Raw genomic sequence first — 14322 nt, 5'->3', positions numbered from 1 at the left:
TTATTTCAGAACTTTTTTAAAAAACTTTTTTCAAAAGTGGAGCTTGATTCCAGAGCCTTGCACGTACAAAGCAAGCACTTTCTAATCTACGATCTATGTTATCAGCCCTTTGCTTCCTATTTTGTCTTTGAGACTGGCCTTACTACCATTGCCTGGGCAGATCTTGAGCTTGAGTCCTCCTGCCTGTACCTCCAGTTTAGCTAGACAGAAAGAATCTTCTTTATTAGAGACAAATCAAGGCAACAGGGAGAATAATGTGGAGTAGCTGACTTCATGCTTCTAGATGCTCCCATGAGTTTTGTCACAGAAAATCTTGAGGATAAAAAAAAAATCAAGGGGCTGGGAAGATGGCTCAGTGGTAGAGTGCTTGCCTTGCATGCATGAGGCCCTGGGTTCAATTCCTCAGCACCACATAAGCAAAAAGAAAAAAACGGAAGTGGTGCTGTGGCTCAAGTGGTAGAGCGCTAGCCTTGAGCTGAAGAGCTGAGAGACAGCGCCCAGGCCCAGAGTTCAGGCCCCACGACTGAACTTCCCCCCCCCCACCCCCCAATCAAACATTGGTGAGATCAAGGGAAAGTTGTGGGATCAAAAGCAGTTATGAGGTAATTAATATTCTGACTTCTGATGGAGAATTGAGGTGGAGTGTATAGTGCATCAGAATGACAGGGAAAATTTCTCTGTAGTATAAAGGCCTCAAAAGGTGATATAGGTTGACTATTCAGAGAACAAAACACCCAAAGTCTGAACCTACTCGAGTTCCCAAAAGATGCCACTAATACAAAACTCTGCATCATGAAACTTTGTGGCACAAAATTTTTGATGTTATGTCAAATTACCTTCAGGTTTTAAGTCTCAGATGTATATGAAGCATATATGAATTTTATGTTTAATCTTGGGTATTATCATTATGTATAAGAACAATTGTCAACAATTGTGAACAACACTTATCAAAATCCTATTTATGAATTTTTGATAACAAGAAACATTAACATTGGGTAAACTATTGCACAATTTCTCAAAATGCCAAGGGTTTTTGAAAAGTCTAGAAATCTGAAGGTCATAAAAATGCACTTCTGCAGTATCAAGTCCTTTGAGAATCTAATAGACCTCCCTCTAGCTGGAACCAGAAAGATGGGGATTTTTTTGCAGGCACTGGGCATGAGAGCAGGCTACTAAGGAGCGATTTCTGAGGACCATAGTGCCTGGCAGTCTCTTAGAGATTAAATCAGGCTTTCATTGTGGGCAGGCCTGTAAACGCTCACTTTCTTGGACTCTGAACATAAAATGTTAAACTCAGCGGCCTGACAATTGATACCCCTGTTTTCCTTTATAATGATTAATATTTGCCCTGCAAAATTCCTTGTAAATCTCTTTAAAATAAGACAAAAACCATTCTTATTGTTGACAAGGAGCACAACCTTCTCTGGAGAGCACAGCAGAAAATGCTGTCAGGGTTATGAATGAGTGCTCCCTGAGAGAAGCCAGCCAGCCCTTGACTAATAGCCTCGGATAAGAAGGCCAGATAAGATTCTTGGATGATTGCTAACTTCAGAACAAAAATCCTCCACACATTTAATTTCTCTGTAAGAGTGGCTAGATATATTTTTTTTCAACTAAGCTTGAGGCATGCTTCATTGTTCCACTTCCTGGAATGGAAAAGGAAGAGGGTATTATTCATCTTTTAAGCAGGTAAAGATAAATCAGGGGAAGTGAAAGGCTAGAAAATGGATTTTTTTTGCTTTCCCTACAACAATATTAATTATGTAAAACAGCAGTTAATCATGCACTTCAGTTTTTCCTTTATGTTTTCTAAACTTAAACTTACCTGTATAGAAGAATTCTCTGAGTGCAGATGGCTCACAACTATAATTCTAGTCAAGAAATGTAAATCTAAGCATAGTGGTTTGAGTCAGCCCAGACAAATTCTGGAGACTCTCACCTCTAATTAATAAGCAAAGAAGCGCTGGGCACCGGTGGCTCATGCCTGTAATCCTAGCTACTCAGGAGGCTGAGATCTAAGAATCATGGTTCAGAGTCAGCCCGGGCAGGAAACTCTGTGAGACTCTTATCGCCAATAAACCACTATACAACTGGAAATGGCGCTGTGGCTCAAGTGGTAGAGTGCTCACCTTGAGCTGAAGAGCGCCAGGCCCAAAGTTCAAGCTCCATGACCAAAAAAACAAAGCAAAGAAGCCTGGGACAGGAGGCATGATTTAAATGGTAGAGTGCCTCCTGTGTGGGAGTTAAGCCCAAATACTGGCACTATTAAAAAAAAATAGGCAAAGATTTTTACGTAAAATTTTTTATCTTTTATTTTGTAGCGTGTTTATTGCCTTCAAGAATTCTTGGACTTTAGCACCTTTCTGGAAATACATAGATAATAGCATTGCTACATCTATTATAAACAGAGTTTTGGAATTTTTTTCTCTCTCAACACTATTTGCCCCTTCTTAGTTTTGTTTCTCTTGTATTTTGCATTGGGAAACCTTTGAAACTTACAGAGTCTATCAGTCTCCTGTTTTTAACTTTTTGTTATCTAAGTACTCTTAATTATCCTTTGCTTAAAATAAGAAAAACACATGAATAAATTTGACCACTTTTAAAATTAGATTCAATCCCAAAGCTTAACACGGATCAACCCTTACTACAGTCTGTGCTTTAGTTTTAGTTTTTGCTTTTCTTCTGTTGTTGTTGTTTAGTCTAGGACTAAACCCAGGGCTTCATGCATTCTGGGTAAATGCTTTACTACTGAGCTACATCCCCAACCCAAATCTTATCTAATGTAAAGTGCTTTAGGTGGTTTTTAATTTCTTTCTTTCTTTTTTAGGAAAATCAATCTTTTTTTTTTCCTTCGATTTATTCTAAAATTTTGTTACCTCTGTATATCAGCCTTTGTTGAAGGTACCAGAAAACGTGTAGTTATATCAATCAGAAGGGTAAAATAATACAGTTCTTTCATGGAATGTTTAAAGAATCTCTATGTTGGAACCTTTACAGTTTTTTTCAGTCATGGTCTATGATTGAAACCTATGATGTCACAACAGCAAATTGTAGAATGGTCGTTGTAATCTTGTTCCAGTAAAACTTCAAGTTTTTAGATCGTTATTGTCCAGATGCAAGAATATCTATGACGGTGAACTTGTTGAACCTAGCTGCAAGGGAGTCTATAAATGTGGATTTTCTTCTCACTGTTATAGATATAGAAGGCATAGAAGGCATAGAAGCTAAAAAGTCACTGCCAAAATCTCTGGAGGAGATTCCACCTGAAAAAACTTTAGAACAACCTGGTCCCAAAGTATAGGAATTGGCCCCAAGGTATGGTGACACAGATGGAGGCAGCCAGATCCAGAATTCCAGAATATAATTTATTGGTGACATATTGGCAGAAGCACAAAGTGTGGTCCTGGACAGCACCAGCAATGAAGCCCCTCAATTTGTGTCAGAAGCAAGTATTATCTACTTGCCAGAAAATTAACTTCATCCAAGACAGAATATACTTGGTTTATCTCATGTTAATATCAGTCAGGAACATTCCTGGAACCAGTGTCTGCTCATAAAGCTCTATAAACCACTACACTGTTATGTCTATTTATAGTATACTGGGAAACTAAGAAGGAAAAACTGTGACCAGGATAATTAAGAGGCAGGGTTTTGGTGTGAGTCAAGATGGCTTCATTCATGTCAGCTCCCAAAGAGGAGCATTTGGGCATTCCCAAAGACGTCTTTACTAGTTGTGTCTAGAAGGCTTCTCTTACACCTTTAGCCAACTTGGCTATGTAATTAGCATAAATATCCCAGGGATCTTCCCAGTTTCTGGTGTCATGACCTCTGTTATCACTGGCTTTGTGTGTCGTCAACATATTCTAAACCCACACAGAAGCAGAAACGGTCAGATAAGTTGATGTTAGGCAAAATGAACCCCAAGATAAGGATTCAAATGGTTTTTCTGTCTTGATATTGTTTCTAACATATTTATAAGATATTTCTTTGTTGCTTTGTATGTCCCTCCCCCACGGTATAACCCCTGTTTTCACTGTATTTGATGTTGGTATAATTTGTGGAGGGGAAGGGAAAAAACAAATTGTTTAAACAGGGATACAGGTGGATCCATTGCAACAATGAGATGTACAAGATGTTATGTCAAAAGATGAACTTTACCACTTGGGGGTGGGGATGTTAAGGGGAAACAAAGGAGGAGGCAACAATACTTGATAAGAAATGTACTCATTACCTTGCTCATGTAATTGTTCTTCCTCTGTACGGTATTTTCCCAGTACAAAAAACATATTAATATAAAAAAAAAGCAATTTAACACTTGCTCCTGAGTGAGGCCATTGTGACTTATAAACATTTTCTTCCTTGTGGAATTTAGTTTCCTAATTGTCTCTGAGTTTTTGTACTGTTTATACTCAAATCCATGATGATCACTGAATGGCCCTCTAGGTTGTAACATTTAAGAATTGGGTTTTGGAAAACTCTTCCAAAAAGTCTCCTTTCTGCATTCAATTGGTCAGTTAACATTCTTCTTTAATAATCATTAGAAGATAAGAACCTTTGTTTTGTGCCAGGATAACTTAGGAAAGGCTAGTTAAATAATTCAAAATAGCAAGCTCCCGAAGTTCCACAGTCAGTCGCTGGTTGGTCTCGAGATGCGCAGAAAAGTTTTGGTTGTCCGGAACTAGTCAAGGTGGATGGAGAGAGAGCTGAGCTGGACCCTGGTGATTCCAGCTTCTTCCTGCCTCTCCCATTGATGTTGGGTTATTCTCACCATATGTCAATGGTTCCAGGAGGGAGGATGGTGAAGAACAATGGTCCTGGGAATAGAGTATTAGAGGATTGTTTAACAAACCCATATGAGGCTTCAAGTCATCATCTCTCGGGGTTTCCAAGCCAAGAGGGCTTCCCTTTTGTTTGGTTTGCTTAGCTGCTGGAATTTTAAGATTCGGCCCCGCCCTGTGGTCCTGCTGACCAATCAACACCTTTGCTCTGAGGCCTGAGCTCAGCCATGCTGCTCCAGGAAGCTTTGCGCTTGGAGGGCAGGGGGAGAACTGGACTTCAGTCAGGATCTGGCATGCAGGTTGGGTCTGGATTTATGATTTGTGACTTTCTGAGGTCACTGGCCTGAGGCCGCCAGTCTCCTCCTTTTATCTATTTCTATTTTTAAAATTTATCTTTAAGAAGTGATACAAAAGGTTTGCCATTTAACAAAAGTTTATGAATACAATAGATCTTGATCAGTGCCACCCCTTTTAAGTCCCCTAATCCTTCCCTCACTCTTGTTAATGTTGTTAAGATACAGCATTTGTTTCTTGACTGCATTTAAAGTGGTCGTACCTTCCAAGATGATCAGTTGGAACCCACATTAAGCAGTTATCTACCTAAAGGTCCCATGTCTAGGTGGGGTCTCCCAAGTCCAGTAATTCATTACAGGGTGTCCTGGGGAAATTTGGCAGTAAGTGGGCTGCTGGAAAGACCACTGGTTCCTGGATCCCATACTGGGAATTAAAACAGACAATAGGTCCAGGTGTGGGTCTGGGTTAGGATTCAGGCCTCATATCTGTTTCCTGGAATCGACACCCTACGTGAGGATTACATGTCTAATCCCCTTCAAATCTTCACCTTGGGAAGGATGGGAGTAAGCTCCTATGCCTCATGCACCTGGGCAGAAGCATGGATTACATTCTGTTCTTTTTCTTTTAAGCAAATAATAATTCAAAATCACTTTTTAATATATGCTGAGAAAGACAAGATGATCTATACATTTAACTAGTCCAAGATAAGAAAGAAACACTAGATAGTTGCACTAGTAACTAGCTACTATTGTTTTGTCTTTTGATGACTACTTAATGAATGAAATTAAGCATAGTGGCTCAGCAGGGAGTAAAATGTGTTCATAATAATCTTTCCTTTACCATGGATTACTTAGAGATATTTCACACAATTTTCCAATTTGTGCACTGTAATACTTTTAGTCTTTTAAATAGATGTTGATGGAAAAAATAATGGTTTAAGAGATTTTGTGTGCTTTTGCCACTTGTGTCTAGGTGTGTATGTCTGTGTATATGCTTACATAAAAATATGTACCTCTTATTATTTTGACTTTTAGAACCTATCTTTATAAATTTATGAAGACTATGAGTCATCATTTCAAAATACCTTGGGTGAAATACCATCACTGCAGTAATCATGGTGTCCATGGCATAATTTGTATGTATTCACGTTCCTGTGAGGTCAAACACATCGCTCACATTCTTACTAGAGACTCAGATATTTTCCTTTTCAAAGAAAGGTCTTACCTTTCGAACTCAAAATTATGAGGTCATTAGGGAATGCCCTCATAAGGAAAGACAGAAGTCTATTTTAAAAAAGAATCAGAATTGTCTCTGCTAATTTCAGTTGTCTACTTGTCCTCATTGATACTGTTTGAAGAAGAGCCTGGCCAGGACCTTTGGATGCTATGGTAACAGGTGTGAACCACTTTTAACTTCGAACATGGAATAGAGGCCACATAGATATTCTCATAGGGTCTTACTGTACAGGGAGCTTGCAACCAGCAAATGAATCTTGCTTAATTATAGATCTATATCTATGTATACATTTGCATAGATATGGATATATAGACGTGTGCACACATGCATATAGAGATATAAATATAGATATTTTAAATGGTATGTTTAACCATGTTTGTTCCTGTTGTCCCTCAGGAAGTTTTTGACACAAAGTCGGAAGGACAGGCAACTGTCATTCAGCAGCTGGAACGCACCATTGAAGATCTGCGGACCAAGATAGCTGAACTGGAGAAGCAGTACCCCGTACCAGATATGGAGGTGACCAGTAGCCATCAAGGGGTTGAGAATGGAGTCACTCCTTCAGATCTTGTCTGTCTGGAAGCTCTCAGAATAGAAGGGAAGGATTTGCAGCAGCCGAGAGTTTTAGAGGCAAAATCAATACAGACGTCTCCAACAGAAGAAGGTGGGGGACTGCCTTTGCCACCAGGGAATGCACTGCATGGTCTTCCATGCCCACCCGCGACTGGAGATTTACCTGCTGGACCTCAAACAAAATTCTGCTCAGAGATTTCTTTGCTTGTGTCTCCAAGACGGATATCAGTACAGTTTGACTCCCAGCAGTCCACACCAACTGTATCCCAGCTTCTACCACCAACATCTCCTCAAGGGACAAATGGTCAGGGTCAGCCTGGGTCACTGCTGTCCCACCCTTCTCTTCACACTGAAGGTGGAACCAGCCATGATCACTCTGTTTCTTCTTCCTTGGAAAATAGATGTACTGTTCCACCTCCACCGCCTCTGCCTTCCATGGAGTCCTCTAGTTCCATGCCTGGCTTGAACGTGGCTACGTCTGCTCCCCCCTCCATCTCAGATGGGACAGTGCCTGTTCTGCCCAGTACAGCAATCCCCCAAACCCCCCCTCTGCCTGGTACTCAAATGCTGCCACCCACTCCTCCTCCTCTCCCGGGAATGGGAATACCTCATCCTCCTCCTCTCCCAGGAACGTGTGTACCCCCACCCCCACCCCTCCCTGGAGTGGAAATACCACCTCCCCCTCCCCTCCCTGGAGTAGGAATACCCCCTCCTCCTCCTCTCCCTGGAATGGAAGTCCCTCCGCCTCCCCCTCTCCCTGGAGTGGGAATACCCCCTGCTCCCCCTCTCCCTGGAGTGGGAATACCCCCTGCTCCCCCTCTCCCTGGAGTGGGAATACCCCCTGCTCCCCCTCTCCCTGGAGTGGGAATACCCCCTGCTCCCCCTCTCCTTGGAGTGGGAATACCTCCCCCTCCCCCTCTCCCTGGAGTGGGAATACCCCCACCTCCCCCTCTCCCGGGAATGGAAGTACCTCCGCCTCCCCCTCTCCCTGGCATGGGGATACCCCCTCCTCCTCCTCCTCCTCCTCCTCCCTTGCCTGGAGTGGGGATACCCCCTCCCCCTCCTCTCCCTGGAGTGGGAGTACCTCCCCCTCCCCCTCCCCCTCTCCCTGGAGTGGGAATACCCCCACCCCCTGCTCTCCCTGGAGCTGCAGTTCCTCCACCTCCTCCTTTGCCAGGTATGGGGATTCCACCTGCTCCCCCTCCCCCTGGGTCAGGAATACCTCCACCCCCACCCCCTCCTCTGCTCCCTGGATCAGGACCTACACTCTCCCCACAAGTTGGGAGTAGCACTTTATCAGCACCACAAGTGTGTGGATTTCTTCTTCCTCCTCTGCCCACTGGCTTGTTTGGGTTTGGGATGAGTCAGGACAGAGGGAGTAGGAAGCAGCCAATAGAGCCTTGTCGGCCAATGAAGCCTCTTTATTGGACAAGGATTCAACTCCACAGTAAAAGGTAACATAAAAACTAGCTCATCTTTTCACATCTTTTCATTGTAACTAAAAATTGGGGGAATGTATTTTATAAACGAGCCATAAAACCTACCTGTAGATTTTTATGTAAGTTAATGAAACAGTGTGTTATTTAAAATCACAAGTTTTTCTCCAATGGTATCAAATAAGCAAAACAAAACATCATCAATGTATGGATCAGTGTATGGGATGTACATCAATCCACCTGTATATGAATACATCTCTAAGGATAGAGGGGTCTGTTTTTCTTAATGGACATTCTATGTCTCTTTGTGGCTGGATTTAAATGTTACTCACACCTAAATCAAAACAGTGTTTGTCTACAAGGTGAGTGAGGGCAGATAGGTAGAGCCATTTGCCGAGTGATTATTTTCCATGAGAGAATCTACTCTTGGCTTTCGCTATTTAAATGTCTATTTCTGGCGAAAAGCTTACTTATAAAAATCAAATCTACAGGCAAACTGACACCTGAGGCTGGCATTCCCATCCTGTAAAAGGCTCAGCCTTTATTCTTGATTCTGTCCTGCTTATAGAAGTCTTTTCTCTCTACCATGAGCCATATCCCAGCCCCACCTTTTTGTGGCTTCTGAATCCAGAGACTCAATTGGTGGATATAGAAGGATTGTGCTCTGAGGCCAGCCTAGACAAAAGTAGAAGACTTTGACTCAGAAACAGACTAAAATGCATAAAAAGGATTAGGAGGTGCAGCCCCTTACTTCAACTTTAGTACCTGAAGAAAAAAAAAGGGAAAAGTAATTTGCTCTTTTTGGCGGTACTACAAGAATCTATATTTATTGAGGTTCTACATAATTATGAGCTGGTGGGAGCCACTGAGGAAAGGGTGCTTTTGGAAGATGCATATATGTTAAGTCCAGGAATAATCTACCCGGCTAATTAGTCAAGTTCAGATTGTGAGGTAGCACATAGTCCTTCATAATCCATTCTAGAAGTTTTCCCTTTATGTTTTTATACAAAGACTTGATAACTGAGAATCCCTACAAATCATTCCCAAGCAAAGATTTTAGTCTATGTGGATGGTGTTTTAACTTCCTTGTCAAGTGGATAAAGTATTTTCTCCCTTACCTCTCTCCCCCTTCTTTCTCCCATTTGGAGTCCTTCCCCTTTTTTCTCTTCCTCCTCCCTCTCTTCATTCCCTTTTCTTTCCTTTCCTGTTCATCATGTTCACAGTTCTATATAAACTAGGCCATTCTACAGTTCTGTTTGATGTCTCTTTCAGTGTTCTTTTCTTTATTTTAGAGACTCCAGTCCTTCACTCATTTGGGAAAAAATTGAAGAGCCATCTATAGATTGTCATGAATTTGAAGAATTATTTTCAAAAACTGCTGTAAAGGAGAGAAAGAAACCTATTTCTGATACAATTTCAAAGACGAAGGCTAAACAAGTGAGTATTCTGTATTCTCTGAATGTGGATGGGAATTCTGGCACAAATGTGCCCAGATAGCAAAGATTAGAATCTAGAACATGTTCTTAAAGAAAACTAGCCCAAAGGAAACAACAGACGATCAACTGTATCAAGTGATAAAGTGTGGACTCTTATTTATAATCTCATTTGTATATCACTTCCAAAATCTCAGCCATTGTTTTCCAGAATTTCTTTTCCAGGCATATTTTTTTTTTGCTCAGTTTAAATCTATCTTAGTATCCATATAGATGGAAACATGGGGGGAAAACTGGTCAGAAATAAAAAAAAAAAGTGAAAAGTCCAACCCTTGGTAACTTCTGCTGGATTTGACCATGAAATGATGTTGTAAATTTGTCAAGCATATCATTCAGGAAGATGAAGTAAAACAACATGGTAGTGAAGTCTCAACTAGGAATTGCTATTCTTGCCTATCCTTCACTCTGTTGGATGGGAAGAGTCTCTACTTCTTACCTTTTGCAGGGTAGTTGGAAGTACAATGGAGTTAAGGACATGACAAACAGCTAAGTCTTGGGAGAGAGGGAGATAGAAATAAGGGTTATTTCCCCAAAGTCTTGGGCTGTTCTGTCTAAATGAGTGTTGGAGTGATTGCTTGACTTTTTATCACTGACCTGGAAGTTGTAACTAGGCACATAGACTAGAGTTGTTTCCACTGATACCTACTTAGTACAAACAGATACCACCTATCAGTTGTATACTGCTGAGGCCAGCCAGGGAGGAATAGATCTGAATGGGAAAGCCAGACCCCTCTAATTGAAAAGTGACTGAGTAGATGGCTCACTCCGGGCATTTTATTGATCTCAGAAGGATATAAACCAAAACATGATGGTTTGAATTGTCCAGAGCTGTTTCTTACATTACATGTAGAGGCTGATGACCTTCGGGGACTGACTATATCGAATAAGACATTACTTGCACATAATAGTCACTTAAGTATTTGTTAAGATGACTTCACAAATATGTGTGATTATTCCCAAGAGCGATACAAAGCCACAGCCGTTTTATGTCATAATAGTAAGTCCAAGGTGACACAGTTATAATAAAGCACAAATTTAGATATGTATTTAGGAAATCTGTTTCATGGTTGATTTGCATGTAGTGTTCTATGGCTGACTGTTGTTCTCTCTCTTTATGGAGCACATCAGAGATGAGGAAGCTGTCCCGTGAAGGGGTCTGATTAGACAGTGCAGAACAGAGTCAGGTAGCCAGGACGATCACTTGACCATGAGTACATGTGACATGGAAAGTTTCCAGTCTAGGGACCAGACAGACAGAATAAACAAACCAGATAGTTCTACCTCTCATACCATTCTTTTGCTCAGGGGATTCGGAGCAGGGAGACACTCCAGATGTTGCCTTAGATTGTAAGACTTCCTATTGTATTTGACATTATATTCTGTTCAGTTTTTAGCTGACTGAAATGTGAATGATGTCTTATGACAACCCAACCTAAACTAGTTTGCATGAGATGAAATCGTTGCGTTTAAACAGAGTATCTGTCTTGTGTATCAGCCCTGCATATCCATGGAGTCACTCTGTCATTTAGCTGTTTCATAAACTGTAGGTGAGAAGCGACCCATATGGAAAGTTGCACTTGCTGCTGCTGATACTTGTTTAGCCCTCCAGCTTCAAACAACATTCATGAAAAACACATCCATCATAGCTCTTGATAAGCATGTCTGACAACAGCTTGGCCTTAGTCTTGGTACTGAGTTCTGTATTTCAAGTGTATTTTTGGAGAGATAAAAGCATCTCCCCCCACCCCCACCCCAGCCCCGGAATGTCAGAGAAAAGTCTGCTGTGAAGTGTTATATCACCAAAGAAATCTAATTTTATTTAAGTTAATCATATTTGGAAGAAAAATCTCCCCATCTCATTTCCTTGAGACATTTAGGACATTTGTTGAAGGAAAGTATACTTTCAGGAGGTATGCAAATAGTTTCCCTTTTATGGGAAGTGTATATTGACTGTACGTGAAGAGATTTAGGTACCTTATGATTCATTTCTAGGAAACCAGATACTTTTTGATGATGATGTAGCATATGTTTATGGGGGTATTTCAAGCAATTCTATAGATATATATATATAATGGAAAGTAGAAGTTGGTTTTATATATATAATGGAAAGTAGAAGTTGACTATATTTTAAATATTTAAAAATAGCCAAGTCATTTTTATGTGATCTGTCTTGTTGCAAACATAATGGTGGTTGGATGTCCTGGTATTCACCAAGATGCCTGTCTTGTTTCTTTTGTCACAGCTAAGATAGTGTCAGTGAGGTAGTATGCATTTCACCAAGATGATCACCCTGCCCTTTGGCATAAGGAGGAAGATGATTTCTCTCTAGAGGTTCTGGCCAGTAGTAATGATGACTGTCTTGTACTTCTAAATCTACATTCCTCCAAGGAACCATAGCAAACACACTTTACATTTTTCTCATGACATACATTGTTTATTTTGTAATGGTTTTATTTATTTTTCTTTATTCTGAAATATGAACACAGAAATCAGCTAAGAAGATATGGGATAGTTTATCAGACCAGAGTTGGGCATCATTGTTCATAATCAAATGAGTATAACTCTTGTACAATGGGATTATTTATATATCTGGTAACTTAAAACAACAACCCTATCTCTTAAGGAAGAAAAGGACAATAGCAAAGGTAAATTTATAGTCCCTATCCATCAACACACATTCACACATGCCCATTTTTAGGAACGTTCTAGAGCCAGAAAGCCTTAAATTCACTGTCTTCTTCAGTATTATGGTGAACAGTGATTATTAATTTGACAATGATTCTAAGTCATCTCAATATTTTCATGAGAAAATAGATTCACATATGCTTAGCTGTAAAGTATGATCAGGAAAAGGTGAGAATTTAATTTCAAATCGCTTCAGTAACAGCAATTGCCTGCAGTAGAAGCATTAGAATTATTTGCTTGAAGCATATACTAGTGAATGGAGGCAGACAGCCACTGTGCTTCAACTTCACCAAATGTCAAGTGATGATATTTTTTTATTCCCTATTACCCCAGTAGAATCATCTCTGTAAAATAGGTCCAGGTAAATAATGTGCTGATATGGTCTGTAAGGAACATGCTAACACACTGTCAGTTTACCCACAGAATTAATGAGTGGATAAGCCAAATTTGCATAATTAAAAAATATACAACTAGCATTTATGGAGACATTCAATTCAATGAATTGCATGGCTTGATTTTTCTAACATAGTAAAATACACTTCCCAGAGATGGAAAGGAAAACGGTGTGTGTGTGTGTGTGTGTGTGTGTGTGTGTGTGTGTGTGTGTTTACATGCGCGTTTTTCCTGGGTCTTGAACTTAGGGCCTGGGTGTTGTCCTTGAACTTCTTTTGCTCAAGGCTATCAATCTACCACTAGTTTATTCGAGATAAGAGTCTCATGAAATTTCCTGCCAGTTGGATTCAACTGTGATCCTTAGATCTACTCCTCCTCAGTAGGATGACAAGCTTGAATCCCTGGTACCCACTCTAGAAAACTATTTGGTAGTTAAGTAATATTGTACTTCTGCTTCTAGAAATATAATTTGAAAAATAGATACCCAACTTGGCACCTTAATATAAGGGAAAGAAAGAAAATGATGCCTTAGAATGCATATTTGACATAGATGTAAATGTTAAGGAACTAAACACAGTTCTCTGATTATATCTTTCCATTGTATTTGATGATTGAATCTTTGAAAATTCTTTTTTAATATTGTAAGATCTTCTAATAGTGTTAATAGAAGAATCATTCATCTGTCATCTGCTATTACACAGGAGTGTATGATGTAACTCCTTTAAACATTCTTACCAAATGGAGTAATTGCCATTAAAATGCATCTTCCTAGCCAGCAATGTATGGCTCATGCTTACAATCTACATCAGTAAAGAGACTGGGATTGGAGGATCATGCCTAGAGGCCATTCATAGTAAGAAAAGTTGTAAAAAACAACAACAACAAAAAACTCCTCAGTGGTGAGCTGGGTGTGCATCTGTTATCTAAGCTAAAATGGGAGGCCTGATGTAGATAGATTGTGATCTGACACAGGACTAGACAGAGAGAGAAGCATTATCATATAAAATAGAAGCAAAATTAATGCCACAGGCATAATTTGGTGCTGACAGGGCTTTCCAAGCAAGTGACAGGCCTAGGGTTCAAACATCTCATTACTACCAAACAAAAAGGAACCAAAAAAACTCATAAAATGGCTACTTCTCAGATTTTGTTTTGTATTTTTATTGCACACATTTTAAAAATATTCACTGATTTCAACGCTGCAAAAGTGATAGTGAAATGGTAATCTGAGCAATAGAAGCCTAGATTTAGTTTTCTGTACTAAGAATGACCTCTTGAATTATAATTGGCAACAGTAGCTTTTATTTGACGTAGATTTTTTTTGTACTGAAGACTTAAAATAATATCTGAAGCAAAAAATAAAATAGAACTTAAGTTTGCTTTGAGGATCCATAATAATATTTGGTACTTTGAAGCTTTCAACATCTACTTTCA

The 14322-nt window shown here is 40.0% G+C and overlaps 1 protein-coding gene across 2 annotated transcripts in view; it reads left to right on the top strand.

Annotated features, from left to right (window-relative positions):
- Positions 1 to 14322, top strand: part of Fmn2 (formin 2) — a 180398-nt gene that overhangs the window by 82790 nt on the left and 83286 nt on the right. The window contains exons 5-6 of one of the 2 annotated variants that reach the window (XM_042674477.1): positions 6705 to 8335; positions 9610 to 9754. The exons of the other annotated variant lie outside the window; for it this stretch is intronic. Of the exons in view, the coding sequence (XP_042530411.1) occupies positions 6705 to 8335; positions 9610 to 9754 (1776 nt within the window). The remainder of the gene's footprint in view (positions 1 to 6704; positions 8336 to 9609; positions 9755 to 14322) is intronic. 2 annotated transcript variants of the gene reach the window in all.

Source organism: Dipodomys spectabilis, unplaced genomic scaffold (assembly GCF_019054845.1).
Source record: "Dipodomys spectabilis isolate Male_0828 unplaced genomic scaffold, ASM1905484v1 ptg000019l, whole genome shotgun sequence".
Taxonomy (NCBI): Eukaryota; Metazoa; Chordata; class Mammalia; order Rodentia; family Heteromyidae; genus Dipodomys; species Dipodomys spectabilis.
The sequence above is the reverse complement of the archived record's forward strand: the minus strand, read 5'-3'. Positions and strand labels throughout refer to the sequence as shown.